Genomic DNA, 22,105 nt, shown 5'->3' on the forward strand with positions numbered 1-22,105 from the left:
ACAGACCTCCACAGCCATCCCGCACTCTCTCCACAGCAAAAGGATGGAACAGAGAATTTTCAAAAATATTCTCTTTGAAATGTTTTCATGGACACTTGTTCCCTCATGCAGAACAATTTTCTTGTACTAGAGAAATGACAGATAAAATCTAATTGGTTTGCTGTGTGAAACAGCAATTTTTTCCTTTGCACTGGTTTCATAAATGAAATGGTTATGAGGCTGGTATACAAAAGCTGTAATTTTGAGGGATCAAGGAATCATAATAGATGGATTAAGGAAAAACACAACTAAAACTACTGAATACAAAATGGATAATAATCCTGATTTATTTCATAATACTGTCAGGAATATGGATGACAGAAGATTTTTCCATTTGTTGATGTTTAAGAAGAAAGAAATAGTCTGAATAGCTCTTTCCACAGTGGGAGCATATGTATAACTTTTCTTGTCTGTGGATTTTCAGGTGCTGGTCAAGGGCAAATTTGCGTGTAAACTTCTTCCCGCACCCATTGCACTCATATGGCTTCTCCCCAGTATGGATTCTTGAATGGACACTGAGATTTGAGGAGTTGGTAAATGCTTTATTGCATTGAGAACATTTATAAAGCTTCTCTCCTGTGTGGCTTTTCTGATGCCGGTAGAGGCTTGATCTGTGGGAAAATCTACGTGTGCAATATTTACATCCATATGGCTTGTCGCCTGTACCACTTACATGCATGTCAAAAGTTGGTGGATAAGAAATGCTATCAAATTCAGGGGTAGTTTCTTCTTCAATGTCACGCTGAAACTTATCTAAGTTGTTACTGAGAAAAGTATTTAAAACTCGGCCTTCTCTACCCGCTGTAGATGCACTGCCACAGTCTGTGCTGCAGACTTTCTGGAATTTATCCATTGGGATGTCTGACAAGGATTCCTCAATGGGTTTCCGTTCTATTATTTTCTCAGTTGGTTGTCTTACTCCAGACTCTTTTGGAAGTAAAGACATAGGAGAAGCGGAGACTTCTGTGCGCTCTTTGTCAGGCACTTCTACCAAACAAGAAATACAAAATTAGGTCAAGTAACTCCAATGATTTATAAACAGAATAAAATAGTTTAGCACATTTAAAGTGAGTCTGAGTTTCTTGTGCATCAATTTATTAGTTAACAAAGGGCCTGATTCAGATTTGGGAATAGAGTAAGAAAGAGCAAGTAACTGATCATCTTGGTAAAACCATGCCGCACTGCAGGTGGGGCAGATTTAAAATGTGCAGAGAGATTATTTAGATTTGGGAGTGGTGTGTCCAAACAGATACCTAAGTTGCAGTGTAAAAATAAAGCTTTCCAGCATTTGTGGGCTACATGCAAAACAGCCAGTATTTACCCCACATGCAAAAAAAATTATGTATTTGCACCCCCTGCATTGCAACATGGTTTGTCCAGGTACACAGTTACTTGCTCTATCTTACTCTGTTCCCAACTCTGAATCAGGCCCAATGTGCAGCAATGGTAAATGTTATCACGTCCTGTAGGTCTCCTAGGACTGACTATTGAATTTAAAAATAGAACAGTTACCAGTTTCCTTCATTTCGTTATAGTTGTCGATCCAAAATTGCACATGCTTATCCAGCTCTGAAACTGTCCACTAGAGGGAACAGAATGAGATGATATTTGCTACTCAGCAAATGACTAAGGGAGACAGGACCAGATTAACAATGGAGTGAATGGGGCTACAACCCCAGGATGTCACATGAAACGCTCACATCCTGATGAACGCTCAGCCATAAATCAGAACTGCTAAGGTTGTATTTCTATTTTCCTCACAAAAAAAAAAATTCTATTATTGGGTATTTAGGAAGACTCTTGGGCTGCTAATGTAGGCTAACATAGTACTGGTCATAGCTCCTCCACTTCTCACAATAGGCCCTTGAACATTTTTAGCCCCAGGCCCATGTGGCCCTTAATCCGGCCATGGAGAGGGAGGCCAGTTACTGCACTGAAGTCAAGGTATAGATAATAAGTGCATGAACCAAGAAAGTGGTGGATTGTTGTGTAACTTCTGTAAATGATAGCAGCAGAATTTGGACAGTGAATTGTTGTGAGGTTGAAAGAAGAGCTAAAAGATATACCCCTGGATTATAAGCATGGGGTGCAAGTGTGATCATTAGGTTAACTTGGGGCTGTCAAAAAACAATCAATTATGTGAAAAAAAAGGAACACGTTTTGCGTTTTAGCATTTATTTGTAGGCCGAGTGGCCGCTCGGGAGGGACGTCAAAATAGACTAGTGCAACATTTTTAAAAACCCCATTCACCTACACATTTTTATTAAAATAATAAAAGGAGCTATACTTTCAAAATAAAGATTTTAAATATAACATTAAAAAAAAAATGCATAGATCAATATGCACAACACACAAGGAGATGTACTAGGTATTGGCGAGAGATAAAGTACCGGACAATCAGCTACTAACTGCCATTTTTCAAACACAGACTGTAACGTGTTAGGAGCTGATTGGTTGGTACTTTATCTCTCTCCAAGGCTTAGTACATCTCTCCCACATTATACTAATATGCACAAATACTCACCTAAATTCATATCTTTTTCTGGTTTGCTACATAATTTGTCTTCTTCCTCATTCTTGATATCAGGTACTGATAACTGAAAAGTACACATTAAAACACTATCAGCTATAATGATGGTGTATGCCTTAACCTGGGTGTATGAATAGGACACACCCGTAAAATGAAATTATTTACATTCATAAATTTACGGTGTACTGTACCACTGCCTTTAACAATTTTTGAGACTGTATGTATTATATGTATCCAATTTATAATAAAGCTCTGAGCTGTAATGTTATGTTGCTGTTTTAACCACAAACAACTTTATAAAAGGAAAGCTTTGTTCATGGTAAACTGGTAAAGAGAAGACTGATGTCGCATTCATTGATACCTTTCAGGGCATTGTATCCAGGGCTGGTGCAAACTGCTCAGCAGATCCTGCACTGCAGGGAGGCTCCAGGCTGGAGAGGTGCTCTCCTTGCAGTTGCTGCTGAGACAATTCTTGCTGCTGCCAGCTGTGCTGTGCCTGTTTTACCCCCCTTCCCCAGGCCAGTACAATGTAGCTTGAAGTGAGGGGCGCAGGAGCTGTGACTGATGGCCGGGTGACCGTACTTTTTTTTACTCCTCTGTACAGCTGCCAGTGCCTGCTCAGTGTGGATGCCCCAGTGATCCCTCCCTGAGACCCAGAGTCTACACCCCCTCCTATCCTCTACCCTGTCACTACCCTGGTCTCTGACTGTATTCTATTGAATCTCCTGTCCCTTCACCTGGAGTCTCCACCCCCTCCTATCCTCTACCCTGCCTATCACCACTCTATACTATGTAATCTGTTCACCCTAGCCAAGTCCTGCCTCTCACCCAGAGTGCCCGCCACCTCATCTAACCTGTCTGACTATTGTAATCTACTCCCTCATGGCTAAGACCCCACCCCTCGCCTGAGACCCCTTCCTCTCATACACCGCTTTACTTTTCTAACCTACTCCCTCCTGTCCCTTGCCAAGACCCCACCCCCTTGCCCCAAGTCTACACCTCTTTCCTAGTCTATCCTGTCTCAGTCTGAATTACTTTCCTGTACCCTAGCCAGGAGCTCCGCAGGGACCAGACACTTCCTCCTTCTGGTATTTGTTAGTGGAGGTGTGAACATGTTCTTCAATGGGGTGGGGTGTATTTGTTTTTTTACTTGGGGGGGGGGTTAATACTGTCTGTATTGGGCTGGTGTATTAGTGTGTGCGCGTGAGTATAATTATTGTTTTTCTGTGAGTGTGAGTGGTGTATTCATATTATCTGTTATATGTTGGTCAATGATGGTCTCTGCATTATCTGGTGGTCACTGTTATGTTCTATGCATTATCTGGCGGTCACTGTTACGCTCTATCAGCCGTATTCAATTTGGGCGAAAAGTCCGTGCTAGACTTTTCGCTCCATATCAGAGCTTTTCTGTGGATAAAGTATCGGGCGCGCGCCCGCTTTATCCCCGTATTCAATTAAAAAGTTACGAAAACGGGAGCCAGCAAAACAGGATCGGTGAAAAAAAACGGGATTTATCTGGAATAAATTGTAGGACCCCCCTAAAGCTGTCCAGATATGGGGGATCACTATGGGTACCCCCGTTTTAGCCTGCAACAGTAAGTCGGGTTTTAAATAGCTGCGGCAGGTGTTTTTTTTCCCGACATTGAAGAAGTGTTGCAGAAGAGCACTTAGGTTATTTTTTTCATTTTTTAAGTGGTCCCATCAAATTTGGGGTACATGAAAATGGGTACTAGCATATTTTTAAGTCCCTAAAGTGTTTTTTTTTTAAATTCTGCAAAAATGCAACTGCAGCTAATAATCTATTCTAGAAAATACCTGCCGCATATTTGCAGAATAGCCCTGAACCTATTTCCCTATTTTTAAACACTTTTTTTCCCCCAAAATTTTTTAATTACTTTTTTGGGGTGTCCCGATTTTTTTTTTTGTAACTTTTTTTTTGCATATTTCGTTTTAAGGGGGCATTCCCAAGGGTGCAGGCTTTTTTTTTTTAAGCCTGCACCCCTAAAGCCCAATTCTGCACTTTTTTCACCATGTAAAACATGGTGAAAAGTTATCCCCGTTTTTTTCCCAAAGACTTTTCGCACCTGTGAAAAGTCTTTGAAATTGTATATGGGGATAATTGAAATCGGCAAAAATGACGTCATCCCGAACTTTTTGCTCCAAATTGAATAACCCTGTGTGCATTATCTGGTGGTCACTGCTACGCCCTCTGCTTTATCTGGCGGTCACTGCAATGTTCCCTGCATTATATGGTGGTCACTGGGATGTTTCCTGTATTATCTGACGGTCACTTCATTAAAAATGCTACTTCATTTGCTGCAAAATGCTAAATGGTTTCTGCCATGTTGGTAAATGGAATAATAATGCAGCTGTCATTATGTTATATTTTGTATGTGTTACTGATACAAATGTTCCTGGTGTTTGTGTTACTGTAGGTAGCAGCCATCCCACCAGGCGCAGAGTAGGTGGAGGTCATGTTCTTATCGAAGATCCAAATGGAGGGTACACCCCGTACTCCCCCCCATTACCGATGTGTAACCTATTTTACGGATAATGGAAAAAGCTTCCTAGGGGTGTAAGCGGAGGTCTATGAGCCCCAGTGAAGCTCTACTAGACTGACCACCAAACACCCTGCTCCCACATTTTCATTACCAATGTTACCTAATTGTCCCCCTGTATTGCTTTGACACATTTATTCTAAGTGTTTTTATTTGGTAATTGAAACACCATGGGCAACAAACATGTAAATAGTAGGAAAGGCTGCGATGCAGTGGAAGAATAGGATCACATGACCGAAAGCGCATGTCACATGTTGCATAAATACTGCCCTAGGATGATGCCGTCTGGTTTACTATCAGTACTACTGTGACATGTGTATAAAGGACACTACTACTGTGACATTATGTGTATAAGGGTCACTACTGTGTAGCGTAACGTGAATAAGGGACACTATATGGTGTAATGTGAATTGGACACTACGTGCGGTAAAATATGAATAAGAATCCGCTACTGTATGGTGTAATTTGAATTGGGGGTCCTTATGTGTTGTCAAGTCCCTTACTTGTGAGACCACGTCTTTTCAGGGCACGCTGTTCCTTTATAGAATATGGGTGGGAGGGTGCAAATTTATAGTTTGCAGGGGGCACAGAACAGCCTAGCACCAGCCCTGATTGTATCTATTGTATTATTATAATAAGTGATCTGTATGGATGACGGTGAAAATAATAGAACATGTTTTTAATATAAATTAACTATACTCAAGGTTTTTTTTTTTTTTTAAAAACAAAACAATGTATCATCTCAGCAAGTAAAGTAGATATTGTTTTTTTATTTATTGATATAGATTATATACTAAATATCTCTATTATGCATTTTAAATATTTTCCCGTAGAAGTAAAAATAAAATATTTTATTTTGTATGTTGATATTTTGAGGCACTTTACAATTATCCCTAGGTATGAGCCTAGGGGCCGAATTCAATTAGCCGTGAAAAGTGCCGTCTGGTGAAAAGTGGTTTGAATTTGCCTCGCCTGTTTTGACGCAATGTTTTCTCCATGCGCGCCCAGCTTTCTGCCCTTTTCAATTGTAAAACACGCAAAAACGCAGATAGGCGAATGTTTTACAAAGCAGAAGGAGCGAAAATACATATTTTTTGGGGGTAAATCAGTCTGTACCCCATAAAAAGCTTCAGTGACTCTGAGAATCAATATAGAATAGTAGTAGTAGCCCTAATAAAAGTATTTAGTGAACTTATTTTGTTGCAGCCTCCTGCAATCTCAAAAACACCTGTCTCATCCATACATCCCCCCAAATACCAGGGCCCCCACTTTTTTACCCATTTTCAAACACTTTTTACATTTTCGTCCCCCCAATTTTTTTTTGGGGGGGGGGTGAATTACATTTTTTTTTTTTTTTACTAATTAGTCATTAGGGGATGTCCAAAGGGCTCTGAACCAAATCCCCACATTTGTATCCCAAAATATGGATTTTGCTCTTCTTTTCTACTGCCGTTTGCTGGAGAAATGTTTTTACTTTTTTTTGCCTAGGCGAAAACTCCGGGAAATTGAATACGGAGATACTTTGAAAACAGGGGAAAAGTGCAAATCGGCGAAAACTTTTCTCCAAACGGCACTTTTCGTGGCTAATTGAATTCGGCCCTGTGTTGCAAAAGTATTCCAGAGATGAGGACGACAACTTGGCTTACATCAGAGGTTCCCAAACTCCGTCATTACAGTCCACATTTTAAGGAGATCTCAGTCAGTTTGATTTAACCATCTGGACTCAAGCATGGATATTCTTAAAACCTGGACTGTAATAGTGGAGTTTGGGAACCTCTGGGTTACATGAAGGTCAGTGGAAAAAGTAGTGAAAAGCAATTCTATTAACATGAAAAAGTAGAAAGAGTTGCATCTCATAGGCGCAGGTGTGCCGGGTGAATTTATGTCAATGTGCTGTACTGATAAAATATGTCTACAAAACATACATCAAATTACTTTAAAAGTATATTACCTTCACATATGTATCATCGTCTTGAACTGACACAATGCTTTCTTCATTTGAATGACTGGCTTCTGAAGACTGTGAAGTTACACACATCATAACTTGTTCAGCCATTTTTAGGGACTAAAAAATAAACGAGAGTATTTGTGAGGGTCCACAATTATTACATCAAAATTAATATTTCTAGTTACATACTGCAATAAACGGTTTAAGGAGACATATCACCAGGTTCTCTAATAAAAATAAATATTGTATATAGTACTACAGTGGTTCTCAAACTCGGTCCTCAGGACCCCAAACAGTTCATGTTTTCCAGATCACCCTACTAGGTGCACAGGTGTAGTCATCACTCACTGACTCATTTTAAAAGATCCACAGGTGGAGCTAATTATTTCACATGTGATTCTGGGAAGAGACCTGGAAAACATGCACTGTTTGGGGTCAGAAGTACCAAGTTTGAGAACCAGTACTAGTACACAAAACTGTTTTTTTTTTTATATTATTATTATTTTACTGGTGGGACAGAGGTATAACGGGGGTGCTGGTGCGAAGTGGATGGGCATTGTGTGGGCTGCGGTGCAATGCTGGGGATGTCCAGACTCAAAGGGAATGGCCCCAGCAGTAATTTCAGGAACTTGCCCTGTCTGTCATTGCACTCCTGTGCGGCCTGCATCAGAGCTCTTACATTTGCCTGATCTTGTGAGCCTTTCTGCTCTTCCACCTAGTTGGAGTCGGGGGATCTTCTGCGTCAGAGTAAATGGAAAGTAATATTCATGTTGTAAAACAGACAACAGTTCAATCACATCTTGTAACGTATTCGAAACTCCTGTACACACAAAATACAGCTGCATACAGCAAGAGTACAGTACAAATTGCTCAACAACTCCCACCTCAAGACCCAGAACATATACATCATCATAGGCTAACATTTAAAGATTTATCCGTGGTAAATTAATTCTATTTATAAACATATAGAGATGTATGAAAACTTGCAAAATATCTAAAACTACCTTTTCAGGGACCTGGAATGTGCCTATCCAAATATAACACAATTAGTATTATGAACCCATCTTTTGATGGGCCAATAGCTGTTGTGCTCAGCATTGGTGTTCTTCCCTCCTCTCTCTCTCATGGTTTATCTCTAATTTAACCTTCATAAACAAGTAAAGATATTCAGCCCACCGATTGGCTCCAGTCTTTGGACATGGACAAGTGTGAGCTGCTGCAAAGGGATGTCCGTCACTGCAGTGGCTCTAACTGGTCCGGATTAGATATCTGGATACTGAAATCAACCAATTCTGGACTGGATACACAGTGTGGCACTTACCCTTGTTATCTCTATTTCTACGAAGTCCATAGGGTTCCACAGGATACCTTGGGGTATAGGCGATGGCGGCAGGCGATGGCGGCAGTCATCCAGGCACCACAGAGTTAAATTTTCAGCCTCCCAGGATGCACTGGGGTCCCTCTCCTATACCCCGCCCCCGAGCCCCAGGCCACTCAGTTTCGTAACAAGCCATAGGCCGGAGCAGGAGCAAAAAAGAGAGAGAAGACAGTCTGGAACACACAAGAATCACATTCTCACCAGAAGGAGACGGAGAAACCGGTGACCAGATCAAAGCCCATCTGCAGTACAGGTGCGACAGGGCGGGAGTCCTGTGGAACCCTATGGACTTCGTTGAAATAGAGATAACAAGGGTAAGTTCTTACCATATCTCATATTTTCTACTTCAGGGTCCATAGGGTATCCACAGGATAACTTGGGGATGTCCCAAAGCAGTATCCTTTAAGGGTGGGGACGCTCCTGTGCTGTAAGGAGAATCCGCCGCCCGAAGGAAGCATCCTGAGAGGCGAAGGTATCAAAAGCATAATACCTTACAAAAATATGGACAGATGACCACGTGGCTGCCAATCACCGCTGAGGCGCCACACCGAGCTGCCCACGAAGGACCCACAGACCTAGTGGAAGAGCTTTAATAGAGGATGGAACAGGAAGACCTGTGAATCCATCCTGCCAAAGTGAGCATAGTGGCAGGCCAACCCATTTTATGGAAACCAGAAAGGACAAAACTGAGAGTCTGATTTCCTAAATGGACTGGTACAGTCAACTTAAATTCTTAGAGCCCGTACCACATCCAAAGAGGCCTCACCAAGAAAGGACTGGGGAAGTAAAGGCAGGTACTATAATTTCCTCATTGATGTGGAAACTAGACACCACCGTAGGTAAAAAACCAGGGCAAGTGCGAAGCACTGCCCTGTTCCTAGGAAAGATGAGAAAAAAAGGGAGGTCTACATGACAGAGCCCCCCATTCTGAGATCCTACCGGCCGAATCAATGGCCAGAAGGAATACAGTCCTAGCTGTAAGCCATTTGAAAACCACTGAGCCCAGTGGATCAAACAGAAAGCCCTAAGGACCACAGCCAAATCCCAAGGAGCCACAGGTGGAACAAAGGGATGCTGAATATAATGTACACCCTGCACAAAGGTGCGGACATCAGGAAGAGTAACAATCCTACGATGAAACCAACAGGGCAGAAACCTGCACCTTCAGGTAAGCAAGGCGAAGACCGTTATCTAAGCCCACCTGTAGGAAAGCCAACACTCTGGAAATCCGGAATACCTGAGGAGCATAGCCTCTAGGGCGACACAACTGAAAGAAAGTATGCCATACCTGATGGTAAATTCTTGCAGATAAAAGCTTCCCAGCTCTTAGCATGGACAGAAGCCCTGTTAACTATAGAGCTGGAAAAACTCTTAGACCTTAAGAGGGCAGTCTCCACCGCCACACCGTCAAGGACAGACAACCCAGGTCTGGGTATCAGCCAGGATCCTGAGACAACAGGTCCGGTCGTAGAGGCAACAGCTTCGGAGTGTTAACTGAAAGGCTCCAAAGATCTGAGTAATAGTGCTTTCTGGCCCAAGCACGAGCTATCAGCAGGAGCGCGCCTCCTTCTTGCTATTACTGGAGGAAGAAGGGATAACGGAGGGACGAGGTACACAATTTGGAAGGTCCACTGGACCTACATACGTCTACCATAAGAGTCTCATCTCTGAAAGGCTCTATTTGTTCACCAGAAGATTGAACACCTCCTGATGAAGAGGACATTTCCCTGAATGCACGTCCTGACGGCTGGGAAAGCCTGCTTTCCATCTGAGGATTCCTGAATGAACACTGACGATGACGGCAGAGATATAGCCTTCCACCCAAGCCAGAATTCGGGACACCACTGTTAGTGTCTCCCGACTTCGGGAACCTCCTAGGTGGTTTACATAAGCCATCATGATGGCGTTGTCAGACTGTACCTGCACGGTATTTCCGTGGAGGACCTGTCCTGCATGCTGGAGAACCTTGAATACTGCTCAGAGTTCTCAGATGTTTATGGGAAGCGCAACAACTACTGGTGTCCACCTTCCCTGGAACAAGTGTAGACCCGTCACTGCTTCCCAGCCACGGATAGTGGCGTCCATCGTCAGAAGGACCCTGTCCGCAATCCCAAAGGGGGTGCCCCTTGTTTAGGTGAGCTTTCCGCAGCCACCAGGCCAGAGAGAGACAAATCTCCGGGAAAAGCACTATTGACTTTATCCTATGGGGCAACCCATCCCATCCGGAGAGGATCAATTTTTCTAGTGGTTCAGAGTGAAACTGGGTACTCTTCACCATGTCGAACAGCGACACCCTGGAACCCAGGAACCACATTGCCGAGTGAATAGACACTCGGCGACTCTGCAGGCAACTGCGTACCTTTGCCTGTAATGCAGAGATCTTTTCCTCAATCACAAAGATCCTCAGATGTTGGGATATGGAGCATCCTCTGTGAACAATCAGAGAGGACCATTTCCAGTGTATCAGTCAGCCCTAACGTAGCAACACAGATATTGTCCGTTGCAGATGGCACTGAAGTATCTCTGGAGACCCTGGTAACAACAGGAGGTCTCCCGGATTGGGTAACAAGCGGACCCCTGCATCCGCAGGTGGGCTGCCATAACTGCCATGACCCTGGTAAAACTGGAAATGCTTATCGACCACTGCAAACAAAAACACTGGTGTGCTAAGAACATAGGGACATTCAGGTAGTCACCCTGAATATATCCAACGACACCACAAAATTCCCAGGCTCCATTGAATGATGGAATGCAGGGTCCCCCTCCTGAACCGAGAAACCCTTAAGAATTTGTTGAAGGATTCGAGGTTGAGGATGTCCAGGTAAGACCCATTGAGTTTCTGTACCAGAAAGAGGATGGAGTAATACCTCGTTCCCCTTTGGGGCAACAGAATAGGTACTATAACTCCTGCCTGGAGCATAGAGTGTAACACCCTCAAAAATTGCAGGGCCTTGTCTTGAATTGACAGAAGACCTGTAACTAAAAACCGTCTGGGAGGCTTTTACCGGGAGGAGAGGACATACCTTCAAGAAAATACTTCCCTTACCCCAGTGTCCGTGGTGGTAAGACACCAGCACTGGGCGAACTGGAGAAGCCGGCCTCCAACTCTGGGGTCCCCCGAGAGGAGGCCCGTCCCATGAGGCTGAAGGCTTATAGTCCAACTTGGGAGTAGGACGTCTTGTAATCCAAGCCTGTTCTTATGGTTGAGCAGATTTCCTGGCTACTGACTGTCTTGGAAAGCTATATTTTAGACTTACCCTGGCCTCACAGGGCCGAAAAAAACGAAGCCCCAGACCCCGATGGGACTGTAGCTGATGGCAGACACGCAGACGTAGCTGCTGCCTGCGGGGACACAATTGTGTCCAGATGAGGGCCAAACAGGACCTGTCCCGTAAAAGGCAAAGCATTCCAAATGGAATCTGCGTCCGCTTTCCAAGAGCGCAACCACAGGGAGCGGTGAGCCGCTACTGCTGCCGAGGAGATTCTGGAAAGGAGTAGGCTATATGTAAGACTGTCTCATTATGAACGTGGCTAAGTCTCTGAGAATTTGCCACTATCCACCTGCTCTGCTGGAGAGTCAGTGTGCAGAGATCCAGTTACCTACCCAGCGCTCCATGGCTCTGGCCCCCCAGCACACGGCCATAGCCGGGCTGGAAGCCCCTCCAGCAAGGGAATAATTGGATTTTAGATATATTTGCACCTTGCAATGTGTAACCTCCTTCAAGGAGGACCTGGAGGGCATGGGCAACGTAGCACCCCTCACTAGGCGTGTAACATGAGAATCTACCCGTAAAGGTAACTCCCATTCGGAAAAATTATAATCCGCAAAGGGGTATGCAAAAGCTCAACCGTTTTTGAGGCTGGAACCGCTTACCCGGATTTTCCACGCCTCCTCTAAATGATCCACCTGACCAGATAGAGGAAGTACAGTGGCAACACCCTTATCCTTAAAGAAGGCATATTTGGATTTAGCCACGGGGGATGTGTAATAACCAAAGCCGGACGGACTGCCCGTATAAGGCCAGGTATATAGACTTTAGACCCAGACTACGCCTCCTTTGCACTAAGGTGCTCGTGTCTGAAAAAGTCAATAATGTCACAGTCATCAGACGTTATGTCCTTACTCCTCTGAGACCCGAAAGGCCATTTAGAAGGCCGAAATGGTGACTCCCCCTGTAAAACGTCCATCAGGCGCTATACCATTTGGACAATAAATTCACCCACACAGGCTCCTGCGAGACCTAGGGGGCGAAAAACAGGATACACTGGGGTACCATCAACTGCCCAGGGACCCCTGCATGTGATGAGACCACCACTCGCTGCGATAACCCCTATGGGGAAACACAGGGGGCGTTGCCCACAAGGGCTGTAAGCATCTTAGCCAGCCGAGGGCGGTCCCCTTTTTGTGCAGGCACAGTGACAGAAATGGGGCATGATATATAATACAACATGCCCTCCATAAACCCTCAGCGTGTACATATCCCTCCGCTAACTGCACATGATATCAGTACATTATAGCTGGAAGAGGATATCCTCGTTCACTTTCAGACATGAGGAGTGTGAACGGAGCGTATGTGACCTCCCACACAGAAAAACCACGTTTACTGTGAGGTAATAAACACCCTGCAACACCGCACCGCAAGGGCTGTAGCAGAAGAATAACAGGGATAGGAAAATGGCTGACAGTCAGAAATGAAAGTACAGGCAAACAGCGCTAGCATTTAAGTCACATACAATGCACAGATAACATCCTGCATTACAAGCACTGTGATCAACTACACAGACCAGAGCCTGGTAGAAAACAGTGCTGCATACACTGACCTTAATTGAAGGAGAGGTATGCGGGGGACCCGGACCGCATTGGCACCTGTAACAGCTTCCAGCAGCGTTTGTCATTCCCAGCACATGTAGTGAGAAAATGGCCACCGAGGAGCAGAGAGGAGGCGGACCCGGGGGAGGAGCGCTGACACAGCCCGCTCAGACCGCTGTGGAATGGCACTGTGCAGCGGGGGAGACACCGGCTGTGAGACAGGGAAGGCGTTCTCCCCTGGCCTGCTATTAACCCCTGGGACGCCGCGCTGTACCGCACATGCTGCGGTCCACTGTCCCTGGTGGTCTAGTGGAAGGCGCAGGATCAGTACCTGGCCCTACGCGCAGCCGGTCCCCAAGGAGCCCCCTGCCTGGGGACCAAAAAGGACTGTGTTACCGGCGGGTGCCCACCGCGGGAACCCGCCACTTACCTTGTCCCCCGTGCATCCGGCCACAGTCCAGGTACCGGGGTCACCGCTAGCTGTGACCCCAGCTACCTACCAGCATCCCCGGAAGGGTACCGGCGTTCTGGTACCGGCGGGGTGTAGGAGTGACAGCATGGACGTCAATACTGACTGTCCTATGCTGGAGCACTCTAGTTGTGCAGCCACAGCTGCGAAGAAATCTTCAGAGGCCTTGAAAAGACCCCCCTCTGTACGGTGCGACTGGTCCGGCCAGGCACCGACGAAAACTGAGGCTCGGGGGCGGGGTATAAGAGAGGGACCCCAGTGCATCCTGGGAGGCTGAAAATTTAACTCTGTGGTGCCTGGATGTCTGCCGCCATCGCCTATACCCCAAGGTATCCTGTGGATACCCTATGGACCCTGAAGTAGAAATTGTGTGCTGTAAAACTCAATACCTGTTTTATAAATAATAATGTCTTAATTAGCATTAGAAATATACACTCCCTAAAAGTATTTAAGTAAATAACTAAAATTAAAATATAGTTATGTGGAAAATTTCAGGGAGTCTTGCTTTAGATTATGGGTGGGTTGTATTTCAATTGTGGTTAAATTAGATATTTTGGCAAATATAATTTTTTATGTTATTATTTATATATTTTATTATATTCTGTTATATGTGATGGCTGAAGGCCATTCTTTGATATGTTTTATTAATGACCTGCTTTCAGTTTGTTTTATATTGCGTGCACCCAGATGGTGCCTATGGGTGTACGTTAGAATATCTATTTTGGTCTTGAGCTAGTAGTATATCCTTTGCTATATATGTTTGCTATATTATTCATCATTTTAATGTCAATATGGCCATTATTTTGTTCTCAGTTATATTTTATGTCTGGCAACATTATTGATTTGTACTATTTTATTTTGTTGGGGTGTTTTTCAAAAAATGTAAATAAAAATTACTCATTTAAAAAAAATATATATATTTCAGGGAGTCTCCCTAACAATTAGGGAGAGTTGGCAAGTATGATATGTATATACATGCGCACTGTATATTCTATTAATGTTTTCATTTATATCTTTATCTTATCAATTATTTATATTTGTTTGGTTTATTATTGCTTTTTACTATTCTTTTCTTTTTCTGTTACATTTATTACTTTTACCTATTTAACTATTTGTATTGATGATTCTCTTATACCTCATTTCAAATATTTACGATGGAAAGTAAATAAACCCAAGGGTTAATGTACAAATACAGTAGGTGAATTGTGCATGTACCGAAGCTGCAGTGAGCATGTGCGATGCAGCTGCGCCTCCGGTTTTCAAGTCTTCCTCATCCGCCATGATTTGATTGACAGGCTGCTGTCATTTGGGGACAGGGAGGCTCTCAGTTTCAGAATTTGGGGCATCGGCCCCATTTTGTGGGCGTGACGAGGCCAGTGTCTGCGTCTTCCGTCGCAAATTTACTAGCCTTGGCAGTGGAGTTCTGGTGGCCATTCTGAGTAAGCTTAGACTTACACAGACCTCAGATATGTGATGTCGGCTGTGGGCATGTCTTGCCTACAGACGCCTCCTGTGGCATTAACATATATTCGCATCACCAATGCACATAATGTACAAGTCTGAATCAGGCCCATTATGTTGTACTTTCAGTTTTTATAACTAACCCAAAACTAGTATATTAGCCTTTGTTAGCAGATACGACCTAGTATAGGACAAGCTCTTTTACGTATGGCTTTACTTAATTTCACTAAATGTTACACAAAAGATTTTCCCTGGGTGAAACTCTGCCCCTTTTACACAACATAGTGGGGGTGCAAATAAATATAATGTCCTACAAAGACCAATTACTGATGCTGTGTTCATTTGTAAAATGGCTTTATGTATGTCCCCAATAGTGAAAGGATTGGAATCAGGGATCACTACTGTACAACGAGTATACAAATAGGAGATAGCCACAGTTTATTATGTTCCTTCCAACCATGATCCATCATCCATGTTCACACATTGTGGTGCAACTTGTGCATTGCTAAGTTATTAGGCCGTCAGTGACCATGTCGACATTCATAATGTCAGAGAAAAAAAAAGGGATATTCCCTCCAGCACACTGCAGCAATATTAGCAAAAATACTTGAATCCTACTTGATAATAGAGGTATTAGTTGCATACATTTGCAAATATATGATTAAGCGCCGGGCCAACGTCAAGGCTCCTCTATACCGGCGTCCCTCACATTAAGGGGTTCACATCCGAGGCGCAAGGCACCCCAAAAGAATCCAGCCAAGGACCATTCCCAGGGCATCACACGAATAATGGAAGAAAATGTGATAGTGAAGTGTAAATGTATAGATGTGTAAAAGATAATCAATATAATAAAAAATAATTAAAATTACATAAATAATAAACAAACAAATAGAAAAGTGATGAAAAAATATCTATGTGAATTAAGTGGTGATGCCCTGAAAAAGGCCCAGCCAGAATAACCCCGGGGGCCCCACACCCAAACACTCACCCCAAAATAATTATTGCTACCTAATAGTAGCACCCACTCTGGGTCATATAATAAAAGGACATGTATAAGCCGAAAGCTGACTCACCTAGGTGGTACCCCAAAACCTCCAAATGGCACTATACGGACCAGCACATCGTCCCAATGCTGGCTCCCTTCATGCCTCTCAGAACTATAAATAGAAAGTATGGTGGCCCCTCACTTCAGCTTAATGATATTGCCCAGGTGCTTGTAAGGGGCGGCAAATGTCGACAGACCACATGTTGACATGTACAGCATGTTGACACTGACAAAATGTCGACAAGGCAATTTTGAGGCAACGGTTATAACAACATTTCCATCATGCTGACAGCTCATATATCGACATCATAAAATTCCACATTCTGAACAGGATAACTGCATACCCTGCTCACCATTAGGGAAATAATTGTTGTTTGTTATGGTAGGGCCAGTTTTAGTCTACAGAAATTAAGGAGGGTGTCGCCATATTTAAATTTAACGAATGTATACAAAATGTAGAACTGTAGAGAAAACAAGAGCAGTCGCACAGTTCCATTGCAGTGGTCTGTCCAAACAGGTTAGGAGCAACTGCTGAAAACTACATCCAGCAGGCATGAAGCCAGATTGCCGACATTCAGCATTCTGTCGACACCAGAATGTTGAATGTTATGATGTCAACGTTTAACATGTCAACATCTGCAAAATGTTCACATGGTGAAAATGTTGACATTAGTGTTAAGGTTACCATTAGGCTACAAACTGCTTGCCAATATTATCACCATGTTGACATTTCATTAGTATCGACATGGTGTATAAGATAAGTCCAAGTGCCGTCCAGTCCCAGAGGATGATCAAAGTACCCAGACCATAAACCATAGAAGGGGATGCTTCACTAAACTAAATTTTTACACAGACCACTGATACTATGACGAAATCAAAGTATAATAGTTTAACTGAATTTTAAAATCATGTATATTATTATAAAAGCGGAGCCTGATAAAAATTAGGTCATCGTGTTTGCGCACATCATACATAAGATGCATGCACAGTGTACATTAGGTGGAGGAATAACGGGACGGGAAGGGCTGGAGCGGCTGAGGTGATCTGGTCTATTTATTTACTAGGATAGATAAACAGGCAGATAAAAAAAATAAAATAAATCACACTACAAAAAATGTCCAACCACCACACAAAGCCCTTTACTTAATGTCCTTCTCCTGACCTTTTATCTTCATTTTTAACAAACTGGGTGGTGGATGTGTGTCACCATATGTAAAAGCAGCTGCTGCACATGCAGCCTAAGGAGAATGACCCCATGGACTAATAGTCTGCTCTGAGTGATAACCAGATGAATAAATCAGGAACTGTTTCACAGAAATGGTAGAGATGAGAAAAATTGCTGTAGTGTGAAATACTTGTGGCTCTGCTAACGGGAAGGAAATGGAGGGCTGGCAGAGCGTGGCAGCCACTAGCCACTTGGCAATAGTAACACCCCTCCAGAGGCACCATGGGGAACGTTGAACAGGGATCGGATATAAAATTATGTGTCATAATTTATGTTGAGTGAAATTGTTACAGTATACTGTGGATTGTGGCGATGTTTAAATGATGAGCCTAACTAACAAGTAAAAGTTGTTCTCCATCCTTGGCGGCTTTGCAATAATTAAAAGACAAATTGAAAATAACTAACAATTTTACTAGCCTGCTAATAAAACACCAGCCAGGTAGCAATCCTGCATTTACTAAATTGTTCTACTATATAAATTATTTTTTCATAGAATATTACTATACTGGTCCTAAGAAATATCCATTCCTATAAATAATCATATATCATTAATTCATCCTTTCCAAGTGATGATGCAGAAGTACTGTTAAAAAGCTCTATTCCAGAATGAGCAATGGAAGAACAAATGTACGGATTTAAATGTCTCCCATAACACATAGTGACAACATAAAGCTGCTGCTTACACAAGGAACGCTGACTATTACACAGCACAGCCTGCTATTATTACAGCCCGGCTGGTCACAAAGTATGTCATTTGTCAACACTCCCTCGTAAAAGAAGTACAAACCTACCTGTATCTTCCTGTCTCACAGCTTAGGAAGCAGACAGAAGAAAGTAAGATGGGATTGGCCAGGAGGGAAACATGTGATCGGTATCATTGTCAGCAATGCCTTCTGGGATATGTAGTCAGGATGCTCATCCTGTGCCAATTGTCAGACAGCAGTCAGACTACAAATCCTATAACCCTTAGAGCGGAGAAAACATCGGCAATCATTTTGGCATACGAACCCTTAATTTAGTGATCCATGTTAGAAGAATGCAGTGCACATTTGTAGTATGAGGCTATGAGCATCATGCTGCTGGGTAAATAAAAAGTAAAGAATTATGCTGTAACATAGTACTATAAAATATAAGTGGCATACAGTATTATAGAATGTAATGCAACAGAAAACATGGCAGAGAAAAGAATCGCGGAGTAACAAATAGTACAATGACTATTGACCTAAGAAACAAAACCACATGGGAGGCTAATGGGGGTAAAGAAGTAATGGAGAGTAACGTGGTACAAAGTGTAACATGAATAAATATGCTGAATGTAGAACAGCACCAAGCTGTGTGAAGTGAGTGGAACAAAATGAAAAAAAAAATGCAGAAAAAAGAAAATACAACAATGCAGAGAATGCTATCAAGAAGAGCAGATATGGGAGGATGGATAGAGGAGCCATGAAGCTAGGCACTGGAGGGTACAATGGATATAACCAAAGATCAAACATTTTGGGGGTCTATTCACTAAGTCTTGGAGAGAGATAATATGGAGGAAAAATAAGTCACAGCCAATCAGCTCCTGTCATTTTTCAAACACGGCCAGTAAACGGACAGGAGCTGATTGGCTGTCACTTATCTTTCTCCATTTTATCTCTCTCCAAGGCTTAGTGAATAGACTCTTTTATATGGCTAGTCCAGTGGTTCCCAAACTTTCTTGAATCATGGTGCCCTACAGTACCAGCATTATTTTCACGGCACTCCATGGCTTAAAGTTTCTTATTGAGAAACTTAAAAAAATATATTAAATTAAGTAAATTGTGCTCATATGTCATCCATAGGGTCAGTTACGTTGTTGTGGACAGGGTTGCACTTAGGTTTATGATTCAAAGCCACCAACTCTGGTTTTCCCTATCACATGGACAATAAATAATTTGATTTAGTCCTGAGACACCAACCAGTGGCACCCCTGCAAGTACACTGCGGCACCCCAGGGTGCCATGGCACCCAGTTTGGGAATCACTGGGTTAGTCCAAGAGAGGTATAGTGCAGAGAGGCATTAACAGTGTTTTATGGAAAGTATGATAGCTGAGTAGAATATAGCAAACACTGTTCCAATGATGGAACCCACATATCACTAGTCATAGCTGCTGACAGTGTGTGCACTGTGCAGCATCTGGGGTCTATGTATAGTGCCTTGGAGAGAGATAAAGTGGAGAGAGGTAACTTACCAACCAATCAGCTCCCAACTGTAATTTCCTCAGGGTCCATAGGCTCCACAGGGAGACCTTGGGGTGTAGGTGATGGAACTGAGGGCCTGATTCAGACCCGGATGCTATGCTGCGCTCACTCGCATTGAGCGATTTTTCGCAATCTGCGCATGCCTATGAGTCGCAATGCGCATGCGTGAACCAGTCATTGCAATGACAAAGTGCTCTCCCGTAGCCCGCAGTTGGGCCGCTATTTTGAGTGACAGATAGTGCCGCTTGTGGGTGGTATCGGGAAGGTGCTTGTAAACGGGGGTGTGGATGTGCGAACGCAGGCGTGCCCAACCTTCAGAATGGCGTTTAATGGGCGTGCATAATTAGCAAAGTAGCGTTATTACACACGTGACTGGGTTGTATTTTAGCCTGAACTGCTCGCAATGTTGTGGTGGGAAAAGGCTACCACAAGCGCTGCGAGCAGCTCCGATGGCTCTCGATGTTCCCGATTAATCCTACAACTGCCGGAGATGACGTGTGTTGCGAGTGGCAAAGGGGTGTCTTTATACAGGTGCGAGCGCATAGTGCGGCCGCTCGCTATTACTTAGTGGGAGGCTTTACACGACGCAGTGCGAGCACATGATTTAAATAGCAAGCCCCTTTTACCCATGGAGCGGACCCAAATATCGTCTGGGTCTGAATCAGGCCCTGAATCCGGGCACTACGCAGTTAAAGATTTCAGCTCCCAGGATGCACTGGGTCCACTTTCCCTATACCCCGAGCCAGAGACACCTCAGTTTCGTTGGTGCCCGGCCAGAGTCAGGTTACTGTTACGCAGGGGGCTGCTTAGGCAGCCCTTAAACTTATTATTTTAGTTTAATATTACTTCATCTTGAGCGCGCAGCAGCAGACTGTCCGAGGGACGTCTGCGCTGCCGCTCCGTCACCCCTCCAGGCCGCGACGCCAGTACTGATCTGGGGATCTCGGGAGGCATTCCGGGGGTCAACGCTAGTCAGGGCCCCCGGATAGGACCCAGACTGCAACCGGACTTTAGGGGACAAGTAAGGCGAGTTGCTGCTTGCATTGAACCATGTGTTAAGGCAGTCGGTACCTCCGGTCTCAGGGGACAGACCGGAGATGCTGAGTGTGGACGCAGGCACCAGCAATCACGATCCACTAGACCACCAGGGACATTTTGGTGTGGGAAACCAGCGTCCCAGGGGTTAATAATCGGCCAGGGGAGACAGCTTCTCTGTTTAAGCGGCTCCTCCCCTCAGCTCAGGGCGCCTTTCCTCTGAGGTCTGGCTTCTCTGAGCTGCTCTCCTCCTCCGGCCACGTCCCCTCTGTCTCCAGCAGCCATTTTTTTCATGGTGCAGTCGCAGCTCTCTCAGGACAATGCGTGGTCCGGTCCTCCTACATACCTTTTCCCAAGGTCAGCGTATGTAGCACTATTTCCTACCAGATTCTGAATCAGGGTAGTTGAGTATAGTGCCAATTTGCAGCAATTCCTGCATTGCATTTGACTTGTGCTAGCGCTGTCTGTCTGTGTCTCTTTTCTCTACTGTCAGCATATGGCTATACCCTTTCTCTATTTCATGCCCTAATACAGGTGTTGTTAGGGTGGTTCATAAATAACCTCATTCATATAAACAATATTTGTGAGGTCGGTCACATACTTGTCACGACCAGGGCTGTGTGTGGCCAGGGCCAGCGAGTCTTACCTGTTCGGACGCTGTGGCGGGGGCACGGGCATCTGGAGGTCAGCGCTGCATACTTCGAGGTCACACAGACACAGAGTTCTGAATGCAGGTGTCAGTTTGGGTCACTTTAGGCAGTGCTGCAGCACTACATGGGCGTCGCCATCTTGGATTTCATCAGGTGACTCATTTCAGCCAATCCAGCCAGAGCATTATCAGGAATCCTAGCAACCATGCACTTCCTTTGGTATTTAAGGGCTGCTGAGCAGTCCTTTCTTTGCCAGTGCAACTTTAATCCCAGTGCAAGCTGGGTACTAGTTCTCTGTGCTCCCTTGCTGTTACCTGTTCCTAACTACTATCCACAGACCCTGCTTTTTCCAGACTCCAGCTACTCTTGTCAGACCTCTGTGAGACAGCAGTGCTTCTCCAGGCTACCACCCCTAGGGGGACTCCTGCTGACATCCGAAAAGTCTGCGCTTCTCCCCAGTCAGCCAGTTTACCAGTCGGCAGTCCTCAGCATATCTGTCGGGTTTACCTCCGCCTGGGCTACCACCTGCCAGCGGACCATTCATGAATCATACCCCTCTGAAACCTGCATCCTTCCTGTACCAGCAATCTACCCTGAAGACCTCTCCTAGCTCCACTCCGGGTCCAAGTCCTAATCATCTCACAACACATACTATTGCGTGCTGCACTGTTCCATATTTAGGCAGCAGGTCCCTGCAGCTTACCCAAGCATAAGACAGGACCAGTATATTGCTT

At 44.2% G+C, this 22,105-nt stretch overlaps 1 protein-coding gene across 7 annotated transcripts; it reads right to left on the bottom strand.

Moving 5' to 3' along the window:
- Window positions 1-301: 301 nt before the first annotated feature.
- Window positions 302-21,453, bottom strand: LOC148515001 (uncharacterized). 7 transcript variants are annotated; one of them, XM_088480829.1, is made up of 5 exons: window positions 18,255-18,331; window positions 7,755-7,812; window positions 7,079-7,192; window positions 2,564-2,636; window positions 302-1,026 (listed from the first exon to the last, which is right to left on the bottom strand). In XM_088480829.1, exons 3-5 carry the CDS (start codon window positions 7,181-7,183, stop codon window positions 326-328), a joined length of 879 nt encoding a protein of 292 aa, XP_088336955.1. In that variant the 5' UTR covers window positions 7,184-7,192; window positions 7,755-7,812; window positions 18,255-18,331; the 3' UTR covers window positions 302-325. The 7 variants fall into 7 exon arrangements, with proteins under 7 accessions (XP_088336955.1, XP_088336952.1, XP_088336951.1 ...); XM_088480826.1 differs by having other exon boundaries at window positions 302-1,023; window positions 7,709-7,812; XM_088480825.1 differs by having other exon boundaries at window positions 7,709-7,812.
- Between the last annotated feature and the right edge of the window lie 652 nt (window positions 21,454-22,105).

This window comes from Taudactylus pleione, unplaced genomic scaffold (genome assembly GCF_031769625.1).
Source record: "Taudactylus pleione unplaced genomic scaffold, aTauple2 ptg000256l, whole genome shotgun sequence".
Taxonomy (NCBI): domain Eukaryota; kingdom Metazoa; phylum Chordata; class Amphibia; order Anura; family Myobatrachidae; genus Taudactylus; species Taudactylus pleione.